The sequence below is a fragment of the Haliaeetus albicilla genome, chromosome 3 (genome assembly GCF_947461875.1).
Source record: "Haliaeetus albicilla chromosome 3, bHalAlb1.1, whole genome shotgun sequence".
NCBI lineage: Eukaryota > Metazoa > Chordata > Aves > Accipitriformes > Accipitridae > Haliaeetus > Haliaeetus albicilla.
In genome coordinates this window covers 43,142,807-43,163,656 of record NC_091485.1, presented here as the reverse complement: position 1 = coordinate 43,163,656, position 20,850 = coordinate 43,142,807, and the positions used below count along the sequence as shown (strand labels likewise).

Below are 20,850 nucleotides of genomic sequence, written 5' to 3'. Positions count from 1 at the left end.
TGAAAGATGGTTAATGCCAGTATTGCAAAAGCTATATAAAGCTTCTTTCAAGCTGCCACCACCTGCAAAAAAAAGGGGTTATACATCAAAGACTCTTTGTCTCCCTCATCAATTGAATAATTTCCCAAATGGAACTCCCAAGTTGACCATCAGTCTTATAAGGCCAAAAAAGAATGTGTAATATAAAAACCCGCTTATCCCCAACAAATGTAGCTAGGAACATTCACACTAGAAACATTTACCACAACAGCAAATCATTGGACTGAATAAAAGGTGGTGGCTTTTTTATAATCACTTCCTGACACAGAGTTCCCCATTACAATGAGATGGCAATCTGTTCCCAAAGACCCTGCTCAAAACTTGAAAAAATGGCCAGAAGATTTATCCATAAAACTTCCAATGAAATTAATGGAAGTTGTATGCCTAAATGGCCTTTATAGCTTTTAGAACATCAGACTATGTCTACTGCTTGGTGCTACACTTGCAATGTTCAGGTGAGAAAAAAACCCCTAAATTTTGGGTGGCTGTTATTTTTTTCTTCTTGAGGCAGAACAAACAATTCAAAAATAAAGGCTGTCAAAGGTACGCTTACTATGTAAATTAATTTTATTCAAAACAGATTAAAAAAGCTAACAAAGCTTGCCTAACTACATGAGGTAGTACATGTAGCAAAACAGAAGGCAGAATATAGCATTCTGAAATATGAAGAATACGAATAAGTTTACAAGTTGGAAGGAAATAAATTCAACAACAGAAACAAAGTATACCAAAAATAAAGTTTAACAGCTTTTCAGTCTTAAAGCACCAATACACTTTTCATAGAAAGAAACAGTTATCACCACTACATGTTCTTCATATACCATAATATGGTAAAATTAATGCACAAGGCTGTTCACCATAAATGAATTTTTAAAAATGGTGAAGCAACAAATGACGTAATTGTGACTGGGCTCCATACCACTATACTTCCTGGCCTGCAGGAGTATTTGCCAGGTCATGAGGAGCAAGGTGAGCCTTTGTTACCATTTTCTTTAAGTTTTTTTTAACATTTACCCTCATATTAATGTATAGTATATGGATATCACATACAGCTTAAGGCCTCAAACTTGAAAATTTTTATGTATGTGTATAATTCTACGTTTTTTCTGAAACCCAATTTATGTAAATTGAAGGAGTCACATGGCAAAAACAAAGCATGCGTATGTGCAGAACTGCATTGCAGAACTGATGGCTTATTCCTTAATTTCAGGTTGCTCCTCTATATGAAAATTTTCTTAGATCCTTCAAGGTTATATACATCTATCTCTCACTTACCCATCCCAAGATCACTGAATATCTGTGAAGGACTGGGCCATAATGAATTGGTTATTCAAACTAAAGAGCTTAGCAGCATCCAATAAACATTTTATTAACATACTGAAGAAATAATAAACATCAATGGCCCAGTCTCTTAAAGATACTTCTTTAGAGGAAAACATGCTAATACAACCCAGGACTTCCCTATATTTTATATTCTCCACTTTATTTCAAAACAGGTATTTGTACTTGTTATGATTAGTGTGAAATTGAAAACAGTCTAGCTCTTCATTTATGCTTGCATGGCTAATGCTACTGCAAATCATCAAAAAGTTATATATATTTTTATTTTACTTTAAGGCATGATTTATTATATTGAATTATTGGGATGGCTTCTTTTATGTACATTGGAAATAAAAACTCAGGCCTCCCTATGGTATAGTTTTAAGGTTACTGTTAGTGGCATATATAAAGCACCATACAACAATATATTCAGATGAAGAAAACAAAGAACATTTATGAGCTTTGAATTAACTGTATAGGAGTAACTGCTAAGAAAATATAGCAATATTTAACACAGGATTCAAAATATTGTTACATATCATTATAGATTTTCAACTGAATTTTTCTCCCATGTTTACTTTTACAGATTTTTTCATTAAGATATATACGTAATTTAAACTTTTTGGTGGAAAGCAGTATACATCTTCTGTACAATAATGTTACAGCTTTATACAAATTTTAGGAATTATAAGAAATGGCCTTTATTATTCTCTTCCAAGTGCTCTGGTTTCAGTTGCCTATTTTACATTTTACTTGCTAGACTTAAACAACAGCAAATACTCTGAATGCCTTGCTCCCTGGAGGGTTCTGTAAACTGAAACATAAAAACATTCCTGATGTTATTTTTAAGACTGCAACACTCCAATGACAACTTTTTTTAATTGTTAATTACAGCTCTAGGATCCTGCAACTCTTCTTGCGACTACTCATAACTTTAGCTAAGATTTTTTTTAAAAACTGTTACAAATAAAAATTACATGAATTTCAGATTAATTTTTCTTTCAAGAAGCTTATTAGGAGCAAATTATAACATAAAAAAATTCAAGTAATCCTTTGTGGTGAGGGATTCTAGTTTAAAGAATAAAGCTCTATTGAAGCAAAATATTAAAAAAGGTTTTAGGAAAAAGAGAAAGCATGCACCTTATGCTCACTATTCCAATAACTATATTCAGAGATAAGTTGCAGAACCAGATCGCTTGTTTGTTAGTTGCTTATAGGCTGAAGAATAGATTTTGAAAGAGAATTAATATTTTACAAAAACAACGGAAATGCCTTCTGAATGGATAAATATCTGGCTTCAAAAGAAATGAAACGAAAATATCCAACTGCAATGAAATTTTGTTAGAATAAATATTTTTGTCCTATAAAATGAAAAAGCAAGTCATATTTAATGGTCCCATTGTTTTCTCTTTTGCAAACCCTGTCTGGGGCATATGTGGGAAGGAAAGGGAAATGGAGGTGAAAGTAAGGAAGTGCACAATGAAACAGGTTGCCTGCAACCGCATTACAATCCATCATCTTCTGCTTCACAGAAAATTTGCATGGGACTGTTTTCCAAACTGCTGACCTTCTAAACTTTACCAAGATGGTAAAGTACAAATAATGATTAAATTTGCAACACTTTTCCTGGCTACGTCTATACTCAATGAGATTTATATGAAGAACAAAAGTATCAGTAAGGAAGCACTCTTTCTGAGGGAACGGGATGGTCATGGGGAAAGGCCAAAGAACATGTAAATTCAGTCATCCACTAAGCAAAGGAAATCTGTATTTTACAAGTTTCCAGGTTTGTTGAAAGGTTTGAGTGAAAGAGGCAAGACATCGTCCCACCCCCAATTAAAAATAAGAAAAAAATACTCTATCTTTTCCTACTTCCAAGGTCTCTACAGAAACTTTTGGAGTTTTTTTCCCCACACATATTTCTTGGAAAGCCTATAGTTTTAGATGTAACAATCATTCTTAGCTTTACAAGGACTAAAAGACTGGTACAAGATTTTTTTTTAAGGTAATGTCTCTTTCTTCCTTTAGAACCTGGAGAACTGTTTCAGGGATTAAATTTAATCTGCAACATGCAGCCACGCATTATCATCACAGAACACATGAATACACTGAATACAACTAAATGAACTTTCACAGCATCTCCAGGTCTTTCAGAAAACCACTGTCAAAAACAGTCAAAGCATTAAAAAAAAATTAAAAAATATGTTTTAATGATTGTGAATTTTAATGTTTGTGAATGTTATTTATGATCCAGGCTCACTGCTTCACTACCATGTAAAGTAGTAATGAACATTTCATCACGAACCAGTGAACCTGCATCAGCTACTAGTGCTCATCTATTGCAAATCCTCTAGCTTGGACAGAATAAATCACTAATGTTAATTTTAAAAAAATCCCAAAGAAAGCAAAGGCAGTTTTCTTATCAAATATTGTGTTAGTTGCAACAGAATCAGCAAAGTAAAGAGGGTTATTTTATTTCATAAGCAGCTTTCTAGAGCAATGATTTATGAGCTTAGAGGAGGCAGGCACCTCTGGTACCGCAGCTTCTCCAAAGTCACCACAGCTGTTACACAAGCTTTGTAAATCACCCATGTTAGCCTATTTGTTTGGTTTCTAGCACTGCCCCAGGTACAAACAGACACAATGCAAGACTTTGTAAATCTTATCGAGGTGAAGGGTAAAGTGTAATCTTTGAAACTGGGCTCTGTACCTTTCTGAATATATTCCATTTTGAAAGGAAGCAATGTACACCTTTCTTTTGTCTACTGGCATAACATCAACATAACCACCCTGGTTGCGGACTACACCAGCATGTACTGCTGCCCGGCAGATACTGGATATCTAAGAAAGAATGAGGAGAAGATTAGTTTTCATTCATCCTTTTATTTCAAAATTGTTTAGAAGAAAACTAATAAAGACATTTAAACCAAGTTCTAGGAAACATAAAATAATTATATTTATTGCATGACTGATTTTATTAATCTTACAATATTTAAATCCATTTTGTAGGAATTAGGCCAGTTTATAGGAATACAGACACTGCCTCTTCAAAGATCTCCTGCAGCATGACCCCCAAATCATTTATTTCAGGCCATTTCAGTTCAAAGATCAGGAATATGTTTGAATTCTTGAGCCTTTCAAAATGAAAGGCTTTATCAGCCTTCCCTTCAACAGCAGAGAGGCAGTAAAACCCAAACCTTAGTCAATTATTACAGATCAGGAGATTCAGTTTCACCTCCAGCCAGAGCCAAACAGGGGAACTGTAGAACAGCAAAGGCACACTGCAGTCATATGTTTCTCAGAGGATGTCCTACCCCAAAGTTGAGGCATAGACTGCAATAATTCCATCTCTAGGTGCAAAACCTCAAACATCGGTGAAATGATCTATATTCAAAGGGAACATCACAATTTCCTATCCGGGCATAGACAAACACTAAAAGCTAATTAGATTAAAGGCATAATAGGAGCATCAAACAGAAGATAGAGGTCTAAAATAATTCCTTAGCTATGACAGTTGATTAATGCCAGACTAATGGCTTTAGCTCCTCAATTCTAAGGAGCTAAATAGAGTCAGGAGGTGAGAACTCTCTAGTTGCTTCAAAAGAAGATTTTTTAAAGCAGGGTCTAATTCCATAGACATTATGCAGGCAAAATTAGGCAGCACTGTTGGGCCCCAGGCCTTGAGAACAAAAACCCCGGTTGATGCAAACACAGACCCACCATCAGTGCAGGAAGAGTTGGTATGCGAACTATTACGGGAGCCTGATACCTACAAATCAATGGGCCCTGACAATATCCACCCAAGAGTGTTGAGAGCTGGCTGATGTCATTGCAAGGCTGCTCTCCATAATGTTTGAGACATCGTGGAGATCAGGTGACGTCTCAGAAGACTGGAAGAAGGCTAATGTCACCCCCACCTACAAAAAGGACTTAAAGGAGGATCCAGAAAATTATAGACCCATCAGTCTTACTTCAGTCCCTGGGAAAGTTACGGAATGAGTCCTCCTGGGGGATATCACAAGTCAAATGAAGCACGTGATTGGGAAAAACCAGCACGGAATCACCAAGGGCAAATCGTGCTTGACAAACCTGATTGCCTTCTACAACAACGTAACCTGCTCAACTGATGTGGGGTGAGCAGTGGACATTGTCTACCTGGATTTCTCCAAGGCTTTCAGTACGGTTTCCCACAGCCTCCTCCTAGAGAAACTGATTCTTTATGGTCTGGACAAGTGGTCTGTGCGGTGGGTGGGGAACTGGCTGACCGGCAGCACCCACAGGGTGGTGGTAAATAGCTCCTTTTCAAACTGGCAACCTGTCACAAGTGGGGTCCCCCAGGGATTGATATTGGGCCCAATGGTGTTTAATATCTTCATAAGTGATCTGGATGATGGGATCAAGTGTACCCTGATAAAGTTTGCCGATGATACCAAAACTGAGTGGGGAAGTGGACACTTCGGAAGGGAGAGCCACCCTGCAGGAAGACCTGGATAGGCTGGAAGAGTGGGCTAACAAAAACCTTATGAACTTCAACACGGACAAGTGTAAGGTCTCACACCTGGGAAAACATAATCCAGGAGTGCAGCACAGTCTGGGATCTCTCCGGCTGGGGAGCAGCTCTGTGGAAAGGGACCTGGGGGTCCTGATGGACCACAAGCTCAATATGAGTGAACAGTGTGCTGCTGCAGCAAAGCAAGCCAGCAGGATGCTGGGTTGCATCAACAAGGGCATCACCAGCAGAGATAAAGAAGTCATTATCCCACTCTACTCAGTGCTTGTCAGGCCACACCTGGAATACTGTGTTCAGTGTTGGTCCCTGCTATACAAAAAAGATGTGGACAGGCTGGCGAGGGTCCAGAAAAGGGCCACAAAGATGATCAAAGGACTGGGAAGCCTGCCATATGTGGAAAAGCTGAGAGAACTGGGTTTGTTCAGCCTCGAGAAAAGAAGGCTTAGGGGAGACCTCATCACCATGTTCCAGTATTTAAAGGGTGGCTACAAAGAAGATGGAGACTCCATTTTTACAAGGAGTCACATGGAAAAGACAAGGGGTAATGGGTACAAGCTAATGCTGGGGAGATTCCGACTGGACACGAGAGGAATAATTTTTCACAATGAGAACAATCGGCCATTGGAATAATCTCCCCAGAGAAGTGGTGGATTCCCCAACGTTTGACACTTTTAAGATTCAGCTGGACAGGGTGCTGGGTCCTCTTGTCCAGACCGTGCTTTTGCCACAAAAGCTTGGACCAGATGATCCTTGAGGTCCCTTCCAACCTGGCATTCTATGATTCTATGAAAATTCTCTGTGAGGTTAACAGCAGCTTCATGTGAGTGAAACCTACATTCTCTGGCCACTAATTTCTCTCATGAACCTACATAGCATAAATATTATCTCCAGAAGAATTGCTCAGTGACAATCTTGATAATGTTCATTTAAATAATTGATTTAAATTTGCAGTCCTCTACTGCTCTTTCAGCATTTTAAAAATTAATCACCAGAAGAATGAAACTTCTTAGATACTCCAGAATGTAGGTCTCAATCTTCAATACACACCACAGCAAAGTGTAGCTCCAGCTACAGTGAATCTCCACTTAAAGCCAAATTGTCTAGTGGAAAAAGTCCACTGCAACAGGTCTTTCCACAACCAACCTAAGAAACTTAGCCAATATAAATATCAATAGCTGGTCACACAGGCCACTATTTAAACAAGAATTGCATTTCTTCCAGTTATAATTGGAATAATTTGTATCTGTTACCATAGCTATTTTGTAATCTCAAGGCTATATAAAATCAGTAATTTAAAATAGCAATGATTTTCCTACTCTTATTCCAAGCACAGAACTTGCCAGTTTCACTGTTATATAGTTTGTCTTTTAATGTTACAATATTTCTAGGAGTAAAGATTTTAAATTGTTTATGCAAAGAATCTTTTGCAAAGACACTTTAGAGTTTTTGTTTTCACACTGCTGGCTGCAGTTTTTGAACATGCCAGAAGGGATGCCATTTATGCTCCTCTGTACTTTTTCCTTCCCCTCCCAGGGCTGCAATACTTTTGTTATATCCTGAACACCCGTAGTTACCTAATTTTTAGGATTCTAGTATCCTTTATGTACTCATACTATGGGAGTAACTAAAGATCAGACTGATCATGTGCAATTTCAAATATACAGGGGGAAAAATGGCCTGCTCAGTACAGGATTACAGTCTAAAGAAACAAAAGACAAGGTTTACAGGCAGTTAACTACAGTGAAGAACTAGAAGAACACTATTAATTACTAGTACTGTAATACAGTAGCAACTTTGTCTTCAGTTTACAGTGGAGATATAAAAAAAGCTAGAGGTACAATTGGGGAAAAGAAAGATCAAAGATTGTCACCTCTGTAATAGTAACCAAGAGGCTACACTTTGTGTACGTCATTAGACAGGTAGGTACCTTCATAATTACATTTGAGGGTAGCCAAGATACTGGCTGTTCCAATGTTATTTGGAAGTTTCTAGTCAAGTAAAAAAGAAAGGAAAAGTCAAGTGATGGAGATTTTGACAGAAGAGGCTGACTACTTGTTGGAAACTATTTCCAGTAAAGGATGGGGTCATTGTTAGGGTTGACAAAGCAGCTGGTTACTGGATTAATGAAGTACAGCTAGGCTAATGCACAACATTTTAAAGCTAAAGGCAAGGCACTTATATGGGATATGTGAAAAAGGAGAGGTCAGAAGAATGGGATTGATGAGGCCAACTCAGAGGCCATTTTCAGATGAAAAATAAACTGATATTCTGATGCTGCTTTCCAGATGAGACTAGAGAACAAAGGTGCATAGTTTTTGAATATATGAACAATTAAATGAGTATAAATTCATAATTATGAACTAGCTTATAAGAACAGACATGAATAAATGCATATGGTTTTATCAATATGTACGAAATATAATTTTTTTTGAGAAAGTCTTATCTGCTTTGAGCTTTCAAGAATGTTTCACTGGCTTGGCAATCTTCATCTAAATGGAATCAGATTTCAGTTCTGATGCCATAATATTTCCTATACTTAATAATATTATGTCATCCTCATCACACTTCCTTGAATTGTTAAGGTGAACATCCTGTTAATTTAAGCAGAACAGGATTTCACTCTTAGGTCTACCATAAATTTCAGCATATAATTGATATTTTACATTAGCAGCCTTATGCCAGGTTCTGGAAGTCTTCATCAGAGATTTGGGGTTGTTTCTTTAATTTTGATGAACTCACTCCAAAGGATATATAAGGCAGCATTTTTAAGTTAACATAAACATTTCATACAGCATTATATGACCATGCTTTATTGCTGTGCTGCGAACCCTCTGAAATTTGTTAGTATTTAACAGGTCACAGAATCTGAATACCAAGCTGCTTAATTATTTTCCTTCTTCAGCTACTCAGCAAAATACCAAATATCTACCACAGCATAGCAGTACTCTGCAAAGGCATTTTAACCACATTGATCTCTCCCTCACCATCACAGGACTACAGAACTATTCGATAGCTTTTTGACATCATATTGTTTATATTTTATCACAGCAGAGAATCATGAATACCTCTGCACAAGTATTAGGGAAATATTTGCATATATGGTTACTGAACCAAAACTTAATATGGCCAAAGTCCTCAGATGGTATGAAATTACACAACTCCATCAAATTCTTTAGATAAAAGACCTTTGTTGATCTCTAGCCCCCAAAAGGAGGTTCAATTTTTTGTAGAACTGCTCAGTCAACACCCATAATGTAGTCACTACTGGTAAGAGATTGTCTTTGGGAAAATGTTGCCTACTGTGAAAACAACAGGATAAATATAAACCTTAATCTCTTTAGAAATTCTTACAAGGCAACTGGAATGTGGTTAAGAGCTTCTACCATATACACATCTTAGGTGTGTCCATTAAAATAAAATTTTACCAAAAAAATCTGCAAGTGAAAGAATTTTCAACGGAACTGTTGTAGCCTCTCCTTCTCTCTATGAAAACGTTTGTTATTTTGGTACCTTGATAATCCAGGGACTAACAGCAACAACAAAGGACAATCTCTGTACAGGCAGGTGCTGCAAGATAGTCTCCAACAGAGTTCAGACAATCACTGACATGATTCAGTTCTTGGGAAGGTTTTTATTTTATTTCGTAAATGAGGTCATATTGAAAAGTGCTTTAAAAATACAGATATTGTTAAAATGCTTGTCAACATGACATGATTCTGAAATTACAGAAATAAGACTCAAAAAGTTTTAGACAAAATGGATTAACCAAAGTTGAAAGGTGGAACCACCTCTTCAGCACAAGATAGGAGGAAACTTTCTTTTTTTCCTGGTCTCCCAACAAGACAAAGCATTGCCACATGGAAACTCTTAGTGGGTCCAGCAGGGACAAAAAGCACAAAGGTGGCGATGTGTTTGGGCCATAGGAAGAATGAGTAATTTGTACTTCTTTCTGCTGAGAATGACACGTACTACAGTTCTTATTCATACCATAATAGCTCTATTCAGAAAAGACAGTAATTGTACCATAAGCTCAGAATAAGAGATACTTTATCTCTTGCAATCTACCTCCAGACAAGTGAAACAAAAGGAGATCAACTAAAAAATAGAAGGTAGAGAGCACAGATGGATGGGTATTATGTGAAAACTCCCCACAAACATAAGTTTATAGATGCTGGCTATATGAACCATGGCTGTGATTTATCTGCCACAGATAAAGAGACAATAGCTAGCAGACTGGAAGAATGGAGGAAGAAATAATGGGGGGTTTGTTTCGATCAAGGTAGGGACTGTCATTGCACTATCAAAGGAAAAAAAGAATGGGAGGAAAAAAGGCTAAAAATTCTGTGGGGCACTACTGATAAACCAGAGAACAACTCTTTTCAGGAACAGGGAGGAAAAGAAGTCACTGCAAAATATGAAATTACTTTAAGAACAAATGTCTGATCAGACCAAAGCCAGAAAAGGAAAGGTTTAACTAGATTATTCTCATGTATACTACAAAAATGGTTTTGTAAACATAACATTTTGCATTAGTCACATCAATTAATGTTATTTGCTTTTTTTTCTTATTATCTCTGAAAAATATTCTTCGTTTACTGAATGCAAGTGCTCTAAGCAGTAGTGCAAATAAATAGTCATGTGCATATATGCATACATCCATATACATATACCTGCATTTTTGAAACAAAAGAATTTGCAGGAATGTCACAGAAACCCCATCTGTTTTGTGGAATCAGCCAAGTAGATCATGGACTGCAATTTCAAATATATTTGCTGTGACAATTGGGCAAATAAGTTCTCTATATCAATGAACAAATCTGTTAATACATGAAAAACTGCAAAAGAATACACACTTATTAAATAGATCATTCTCTATAAATACTTTACCTGAAACTAGTTATGTAATATAATGCACAAAATAATCATATTATTTAGTGAAAATTTCAATTAAAAGTATCTGAGTTTTAAAATAATTTAAACGTTAGCAACAAAGGAACATTGTAGAAAATCACATAATGCTGATACCATCGATGGGAACATCTGTACAAATATAGGTAGGACACATCTGTCTACACCTGAGCTAGATGCCCTAGGACCCTTCTGTAGGAAATGGAGAGGAATAGACATCTCTATTAGGCAATTAATCTCATACTGAGGTAGACACTCTGAAAAGGTCAAATGAATTCTGCTCTGCAGATGCCCATTTATCTCCTTTACCACTATACTGTATGTACTGCAAACTACTATAAACATAACCTAGAATAGCACCTTCAGTGTAGATTTCTACCCTGACAGCATCTGAAGTTGATATGAAGACTCCCATCCCTGGTTTCTTACCTGAATTATGTCCTTTTTTTCCTAAAAGCAGTATGGCTGCACACATTTCTATACAATGGAGATGAATAATGAGATAGTACATCTAAAATAATTTTAAAGCATAACTATAATACTAATTAAAGTCATCTGGGACTTCTCCAACCAAAGCAAATTCATATTCTGAGATGTTCTCCTGTGTAAGTTAAACAGAAATGGGTCTTCTTTCTCCTACAACAAAGTATTTTCTAACTCACTGGGAAACTTTGGCTGTAGCCTTTGATTGCAACCACAGAACTGAAAGAAAATCTTCTTCCACACAATGGACTTTCATTGAATCTATTTTCACTGCCCCTCTTACACACATTAAGGACCCAGTTCCGCACGCACAAATCAATTATCTTCCTGAACTGGATGTAATCCTCACACATGTAACATGACTTACGGACAAGAGTGTTTTCAGGAAAAGTTACTCAGGTAATCTAATGGAATGATCAATAAATATTTGCATATTATTTTCACACCTTTCAAAGCACTGGAAAGTAGTGAAAATCATCATCTGACCCAGCTGGTTGCCATACTATTCCTTATGACAGCTAAAAGACAGTTAAAACATACAGTTTACTGGTAAAAATGTGAACTGCTCTCTCTGCCACTACATCTCGCCTTGTCCATAGAGAGATGACAAAGGAGGGGCATAAAAAAGAACTCTTTTTTCATTCTTTCTCCCCACTTCAGAACTAAACATGATGTAGAAAAGACGGGGAAAAAAAGTTGACTAGGAAACAGAACAACAACCAGAAGAAAATACAGTATTTGTCTGTTAAAATAATGTGACAATGTGAGATACTTTACACAAATATATCAAAATCCTGCTGCAAATATTTAGCTATCTACACAGATGAGAAATATCCAAAGTAATGAGACTCTGGACATTTATTTTCAGAATAATTTTTTTTGGTTAGTTTAATCTCACAGAAGTTATGGTTGCATCAGGGTCTAAAGAGCAAGGATTTAAATAAGTCTACACTGCCAATACTGAACAAATCAGTGGGAATTTTGATAAAAAAATTGAAAATATGGGTCCAGAGACTACTGAAGTCTACACTGAGTTTTCAAAAAACTTCCGTATCTTCAGCATCTGAGTATTACTAACTTAAATGGGAGCCTCTGAAAAAGAACATTTGACAAGACTGTGTAAAAAATCAGCATATGGAGGAAAACTGGATATCTATATTATATCTTATTATCTTTACATTATAGCTTTTCATAGGATTTTATATTTTACTATATTATGTAATGTAAATCGCTATACTTACATCAGAGTAAATTCGTGTTCCAATTACACGAGCATAGTGTGGATTTGCCTGCATACAGTTGCGAGGACAATACACCCTGAAATATCAAAAATAAACCACACACAGTTAGAAAGAATGGTATCGGAGTATTACTATATCATATTCAACATCAGCATTATTGAGTATAAATCAATTTGATGATGCATACATATGGGTCCATACCAATACTAAAAGGCTGTCAGTTTTTGAGGCTTTAACAATACGGGTGAAAACATTGCTGATGTAAGTTGTGGTTCATAATGAAGTGCTTGAAAACATACTTCAACAGGTCTGGTCTTCTTCCCTTTGGATAAGCAGATGGTGCTCTTGTTCAACATATGTGAGGCTAGTAGAAAAGCCAGTGAGAAGAGAGACTGTTCACTCTTATATTATTATCTGTTTCTACAGAATCCTGTACAAACTGCACAGTTGAATACCTTCTCAGGAGAAGCAGATCAGAATGAGGACCTGCTATGGTGCTGATGACTTGGTGATGCAAGCCAATTTAGCAAATTCGAATGAGGGTGAGCACTTGGCATCTGTGACTAAATTGAAAAACTTTGGAAAGTAATGCAATTCCTAGCTGATTCTAGGAGATCAGAAAGCTACTGAAACAAAGACTGTCTTTATTCAATTGCATTTTGTTAACCTTTGAGAAAAACTCTGTGTGATTCATGCCTGCTATAGCTCCAAAATGCACAGGAAAACCATGTGGGAAGCTAACAGTTGTACAGAAGGTGTCAAGCATCTTATTTGGTGTCATGGTTTAACTCCAGCCAGCAGCTAAGCACCACACAGCTGCTCACTCACTCCCCTCCACCCAGTGGGATGGGGGAGAGAATCGGAAGGAAAAAGGTAAAACTCATGGGTTGAGATAAGAACAGTTTAATAGAACAGAAAGGAAGAAACTAATAATGATAATAACAACAATAATAAAATGACAACAATAATAAAAGGATTGGAATATACGGAACAAGTGATGCACACACCCCAAGCAGCGATCCCCACAGGCCAACCCCCCCCAGTTTATATACTGGGCATGATGTCACACGGTATGGAATACCCCTTTGGCCAGTTTGGGTCAGCTGCCCTGGCTGTGTCCCCTCCCAACTCCTTGTGCCCCTCCAGCCTTCTTGCTGGCTGGGCATGAGAAGCTGAAAAATCCTTGACTTCAGACAAAACACTACTTAGCAACCACTGAAAACATCACTGTGTTATCAACATTCTTCTCATACTGAACCCAAAACATAACACTATACCAGCTACCAGAAAGACAATTAACTCTATCCCAGCCAAAACCAGGACATTTGGTAATTGCCATATGCTACAAGGAGGAAGTGTCAGTCAGCTCAAGGTCTATTCTGTGCTGTTTTATTTAAAAAATGTGTCATGCACTAATGGCTTTGGAGCCACCCTACATGGGGCAGCCCTGGGCAAGTGCTCTTCTCGGGGATGCTATCCATGCTCCAGTCAATATTCGGCATGTCACACCACTTGGGCATGCTACAGTCTTACCAGATAGGTAATTCAAACAGGCTGATGCAGCTAGGAAAGAGATTTTGTTTGAAGGAAGCAAGATGTGAAAGCGGCCTTTTGAAGACCGGCTGATTTATGATTATGGCATGAGAGGGGAAAAAAGAGGTTGTGCAAACAATGCCATAGCTGATTACTGTTTGTAACTTCTGAGACTACATTTTCAGAATTAAGTTAAGAGCATGTGCAGAATCTTGAATGAATCACTGCTGTTGTGAAGTTCCTTAAGTTGATACATCACAATTAATCAGTCATTTTTAACCTTGTTTTTATTTTTAAATTTTCTTAAAGACAGAACCTATTTTTCTCTTAATGGAGCTAATTTTAGTTTTTGATAATAAAGAAAAAAGATAGAAGTATGAGATTGTACCCATCCATTCCTGCATTCCACTCCTTCGCTTAGTTCTCCACACCTTCCAGCTAGAAATCCAGGAGTCATAGCCAAACACCAAACAAGTCCACGGACCGAAGTGCTACATGAAGGGATGTTTTCCTAGCAGCTCTGGCTTTGTACTTGCTTCCTGTATTGGCTGTAGGATTGCTATGAAAGTAATCCTGTGGATATCTCCAGCTTAGCTTGCAGTAAATCATGCTACAGTGTACTTACCTTTGACTCATCTATGGTTTTAAAAACTGTTACTGATTTCCTTCCTCAAAATATTGTGGCACAGGCTCCTTTCAAAGAGTTAAAACATAGGCTTCAAAGAAATGGTACATATATTTAAAGCTGTTAACTGTCCTGCAGACCACACCTTACCTTAACCATATACATTTCAAATTTTTTGCAAACGTATTTGCTCACTCTATCCTCCAGAACTCCCAAGCAAGTTGATAACTTCTCTGATAAATGTCTGTATCATATCCTTTTATTGTATCTGTTTTACAGGCAAATAAACTGAAATAAAGTGTATTTTGCCCAAGGTGCATAGATGTAATAGTGGACAATGAAAAATAAACCCACATTTTTCTTTGCAGTCTTTAGTCTAACCAACTACAATTTCACTAAGGTTTACCAAGGGACCAAAGAAAGATCTTTATGGGCAAAAGAAAGTAAGAATCTCCTAGTGAAAAAGCCTGTAGATCATCTTTACCTACCTGGCCTTCTAATTTGACCAAAGACTAAAATACCAGTAAAACATTTCTGGCTTCACTTTTACAGCTACTGTTGCCACCTTTATCAATGACAACTATAGATAATTAGTAACTGACAGAAAATGTGGCAGCACTTTAAATTAATAAAACTCAAAAGAATTTTACCTTGGACAGTGTGAGGCTGGTTTTTGAAATGGGCACAGTTGTTCCACTGTTGTTTCACAGGTGACAGCTTGAACTGAAGAAAGTAAACCAGAAACAAATAAATATGTGCTATTTAGAAAAAACATAACTCAAAGTAGTACTGAGTTTATAAGAAATAAGTGCTAACCTGTTACTTTAGAGACAGTGAATGAGTTAGCAGACTGGTATTTTCTGAAAAAGAAATAACAGAAATAGTCAGTAAATAATCTCAGTGATTTCTTTCAGCTAGAAGATTTTTTATTAGAGAATCTAGAAATAAACTCAAGACATTGTCCCCAATCAATTTTTACTCACAGCACCCCCTCTCCCCAGTTGTGAATCTATTTATTGCAATGACAGATTTACTTTGTACTCCCAGTGAATCTGTTTCAAAACCAGGAATGCAGGTTAAACTCCTTCAATAATTTAATTTGCTAAGAAAATAAGTGCGCTAGGAACAAATTATGCAATCTGTTTGTCCCTCAAAATCTGTGGTTGCTCAGAAGCATCCATCTACCAGAAGAGATCATCCACTTCCCCCTAAAGGTTCATTCCTACAAAGAGCTCCAACACTGAAAAGAGTTTCTCCTGGCAGCCTTTTTGAAAAAATTCATTAAATTTTACTTTTGGATCTTATGTCTATGTTCAATTATGAGCAGTATCAGTAAAAACCCAGTATAACACGTAACAGTCTGGTTTTCTCAGTAATTATATGGTACCCAGATGTATGTATTTCCTGTTGTATATATAAAGTCAGGTATATATATTCTGTTGTTACATTACAATTGATGAACACTTCTATTTTAATCCTCTTTATCTCCTATTTTCCTCCTCTTTATTCCTCTTTTAACTCATTGGCTATGCCTCTGATTCTAATATTTTTCATCTGTAACAAAGAACCTGATGATGCTTTTGGCACCCATAAAGTTATTTATTATTTAAAAAAACACCAAGGAAATGATTCCCTATTCACCTTTGGGGCAAATTACTCTGTGCTCCACAGCACTGCAATTTGTATTCAGAAACTGTTTGCTTGCGTTGGTTTATTTAGCTGTATGGCCCACCAATTTCATATTTGCTCATTTATTGGATTCCAGTGAGTTAGCTCATGCTTCTGTTGCCCTAGCATTGTCCAACACTGATGTGGGAATAGTTCACTGTATTCTGCTGTCAATTAGCTTATTGAGATTTTGTTAAAAATGGTATCCTATACTATGAAAATGCAACAGTTGGAAAAACATCTGTATTAGCAATCCTGATTATAAATCAAAGGAGCTGAAGATTAGGAAGTTTGCTGTATGTTGCACTGACATTCTTTTTTCTGTCTTTCTGTTTTGCAATATGCACTAGAGGCAAGATCCACTTCATTTCATCTATTCGTTGACTAGATACGTAGTTTATGCAAGGCTCCATCTAGAGACACTGGTGAGAGGCAGGTAGCGGCAAATTATCCCCAGCCTTATTGATGGGCCTTTTGAAGGCTGAACTTTGGTAAATTGTATTTATTTATCCCAAAGTCTTTGATTTATAGGCTGACTTAGGAAGCTCATGCCTGATCACAATATGTTGTAAATTCACTCTAAAAGGTGATGTCCATTACTATAGGACATTAATGAAGAATTATGTCATCTGTGCGCAAACATGGTGGCAGGAGTTTCCTGAAATATACTTGTAGATAGGAAGGTATAAATTTGGTCCTTTAAGAGTCTTTTATTTATAAGGCATCTAATTTTTTTCACAACACCTGAATCACAGAACCAAAACCAAAATGGCCATTACTGTTCAGCAATGATACAATTATCCATGCCCACAGCAAACAAAACCCAGTGTTAAAACCTCACTCTGAGTTCTGATTCTCAGAGGATAGGTGCTAAACACGCTCTGTAAACTGGACATTCATACAATTTTGTCTCATACAGCACAGAAACACAGAGATTTCAAGTCATGGGAAATAAGTTCCTTCTAGTTTGAAGATTTTCTACAGTTTAACTACTCCTACATTTGCAAGAAAGCTGGCTTCTAATATGTTAGTATTGATATAATCAAGATTTACTTCCTTCTTTGTCTCAGAGCATTTAAAAAAGAGATTTTTTTCTGTATCTTCATTTTTAGGTAGGGTAACTTAAACCACAGTCAGATCATCAGATGATCCAAAGAAACAGATTGCTGTCAATGCCTTAAGTGCTACCCAGGTAGCCCAAATTATAGACCACTGAATTTAGTCTACCTGGTCAATGTTTCTCTCTATCCTGGATTACATAAATCTGTTGAAAAGAGAAATTATGACAGGTGTCATAGCGTGTGGCATTCGTTCGCACAGCAGAGAGTGAGAGCACAGCCTCTAAGGATTACTCATTTCCTTAACCTTGGGTTCACACCTGAGCCAAATATATCACTCAGCAAAATTCTGTTTTCTTTCAGGTTGATATTACTCCTACATTAACTATTACACACATGCTACTATTACACATATACTAACTATAGACAGAAATAAGGACAGCAATGTACAGCTCTGCAGAATACATTATGATATAGTGAAGAGTAATTTGCAAATACTAATATCTTAAGATTCAAACATGCTAATATTGATGTTGTCCTATCATTGGACAATTACATATGGAAACAGACAAGTATTCTCCACTTCTATGCACTGTTTTTCTGGTTTTTCTTTTAGCATGTCAACAAGTATTTGGATCTGTTTTCATATATCAGCCTTGGGGCAAGCACCTGAAGAGTGTAGTACACCTCCAAATAAAGCTTCCACAGTATGCAGTATTATTCCATATGTAAATTGCGGAATTGTGCTGAAACTATCAAACATATAGGAAGACATGTAATTTCTACTCAATTCATCCAGTTCATATGCACAGTACAAGACGGTCACTTTCAAACACAAACTTGTAAGATTATTGCCTTGTTAGCTGTCATAGATTGCTGTGTCCATGGTCCAACCCTGGAAATATTACCAGCTTTGTCCAAAAAATGTAAAACAAGTTACTTCAGTGCCAGTATGTACTAGTTTTCTACAATAAATATATACACATACAAATGAATTAATTGAATATTCCAAATATTGAGATTATTTAACTACAAATTCTAACTTACTGCCCAAGTGATTTTGTAAATTATTTCACCTTCTTTTGCATCATTATTGCATCACTTCTGTCCACCATTAAACACTGGCTGAAGTTTCAGAATGGATACAATACCTGTATATCCACATGCCTTTTTATAGCATTTTCATATTCTTTATGATAAAAAGTATGAACAAAATGTTATTACTGTGACATATTTTGTATGAAATAAAAAGAAACAGGTGAAAACCTTTCCATATAATTTAATTTTAAGAAAACTTACCCAACTGACTGAATGCCATTTCTGTAAGACTTGATAAAGTAATTTTTCCTTCCTTGCCTAGTGACATCAACCCAACCACCTTCATTGTCTAGGATGCCATAATGTATGGCAGCTTTACAAATACTGGATTGCTGAAAAACAGAGTAGGAAAAGCAGTTCCATGTCAGACAAAACCACTATTTTACATCGTAATTTATTTGTAGGAAAAAAACAGGTTTTAATTACAATGTGCCATTAAAAACTTGGTAGATAGTCTATTAAGTTTGATGTGGTCTACGTAGGTATTATTTCAAATGAAGAAAACACCACTTTGCCTTACTTAGAGATAAACTATACTCATTTACAGTATACTTGTTTACAGTAGCTATTATTTCCTATACTGTTTTTCAGTTCTACAGAATAAATTATGTATTTTCAGTTAGCATTAAGTTTACACAAGTAGGCCTATCTTACTGAAACAATTTATATGACTGTACCCACCAACTGATATATTTCTCCTTAAGTCTCACCTTCACATGTTTACATGCAAGTATGTGGACACAAAAATTCTACTTCTGTGCATGTATAAGAAGCATGAAGTACATTTGGACAGTACACGCAGAACAGCAGATGCAAACTTAGATCATCTGATGCTCTCAAACATTTGGTGTAGGCTTTTATTTTGGGGGAATATTGACTTCTTCAAAATCAATTTTTAATATTATTTTAACTAGTATTCCAATAGAAAAGACATTTCATTAAACATTCTACTGGTACAAAATCTAATTTAAATATATTTACCATTTCATAATGTACACTTCCAATAACTTTGGCTTTGCTATCCAAACAGCCAGCAGGACATTCATACCTAAGAAAATAAAATACAACTTGGTCTTAAATCCTGGGACTACAAAAAGGGAAAATATTCCAGCTCACATACAAATAAAGCCTTTTAGAATAATCTCAGAATGACAACTGTAAAATTTACCATACCTATTGCAAGTTGTTCCTTTGCACTGATCTCTTAGCCTTACTTCACATGAAACAATCTGAGCTAAAACAAGCAAAAAGCAATTTCACTGCAATGAATTTGATACTATATAATTCAAATTTGTTGACCACTTGCAAATCAGGTAAATTCCTTACACATTTGCTGTGTGCTTATTACTTCATTTTTCTCACTGTCATCAGCGCCTGTGGAGCCTGAAGGTGAATGAGTTCTTGGCCGGCTTTGCACCGTTGCATCCTGGGCTTTGGATCGCTGCCGTTCAATCTCATTGGTTTCCTCTTCTGGTTCGTGGGGAGAATAAGGCCTTTCTGAATCCTCTGTTTCAGAAAACGGGCAAAAAAAAAATCTCTCAGGAAAAAAAAAATCAGTGTTTGTGGAATATAAATCCTTTACCATGTTTTGGTAACATGGCTTTGTTCTCATAAAATGGTGTATGAATACAAGCAAGAAACCAAGGAAAACTTTCCACTGCTTCATAAGTTGAAGACCTCAAGATTAATAATACATCTCAAACATGTTTCTGATGCTGATAAAAGGTAGATTTTTTCTAGCACAGGCAGCAGAACTAAATGTGTATGAAAATGCTCTTAACACTCCTGTTTTAGTACCTTTATGCTATCAGAAAACCAATAGAACAAAGATGATATTTCTATTATACATTGGAATAGTTTCACCAACTTCATAGGTGACTTGTAACTGAAGAAGCTGATTTCATAAAAACATACACCTGAAAATGAGGTCTTTCTATTCATATATAATGAAAATAATTTTGAAATACTCATCACTGAATCTACATTTCTTACTTAAGCAAGAACCATAAGGAAGATATTTGGGCACACTTGTGCGGATTTTATGGTCCATAGAAATTTCAGAAGTTATTAACAAAAATTGCTAAATTACTTGTACACAGAGTAAACCAAAAAGAAACAGCAGCTTCATAACATGCCGTGTTTCAATGCTATAAAATATGAATAGCATTTTGAAAATTGTAAGAAGTTAATAATCGTCCCAGCTGATATTTTGTTTAATTACTAATGTCTTCTAGTCTAGTTCTTGATTCTTCTTATAGTAATGCACATGGCTATGTCACTGAGATAACGTTTCCCTATAAATAAATGACTGCATAGACTTCCACTAAAATTACAAAAAGGCATACAAATAGCACCCAGCGACAGCCT

General features: G+C 36.3%; 1 protein-coding gene across 3 annotated transcripts in view; it reads right to left on the bottom strand.

Annotated features, from left to right (window-relative positions):
- Positions 1-588: 588 nt before the first annotated feature.
- The window catches only part of CRISPLD1 (cysteine rich secretory protein LCCL domain containing 1), a 45,665-nt gene continuing 25,403 nt past the window's right edge, over positions 589-20,850 (bottom strand). For 2 of the 3 annotated variants that reach the window (XM_069779543.1, XM_069779545.1), the window contains 9 exons: positions 19,810-19,989; positions 19,657-19,717; positions 19,465-19,531; positions 18,685-18,815; positions 15,476-15,519; positions 15,310-15,382; positions 12,502-12,577; positions 4,070-4,200; positions 589-2,173 (listed from right to left, as the gene is read on the bottom strand). In XM_069779543.1, coding sequence (XP_069635644.1) covers positions 2,122-2,173; positions 4,070-4,200; positions 12,502-12,577; positions 15,310-15,382; positions 15,476-15,519; positions 18,685-18,815; positions 19,465-19,531; positions 19,657-19,717; positions 19,810-19,989 — 815 coding nt within the window. In that variant the 3' untranslated portion in view covers positions 589-2,121. Of the gene's footprint in view, positions 2,174-4,069; positions 4,201-11,212; positions 11,255-12,501; positions 12,578-15,309; positions 15,383-15,475; positions 15,520-18,684; positions 18,816-19,464; positions 19,532-19,656; positions 19,718-19,809; positions 19,990-20,850 lie in introns of those variants that run through there. The other variant, XM_069779544.1, reaches the window with a different exon arrangement.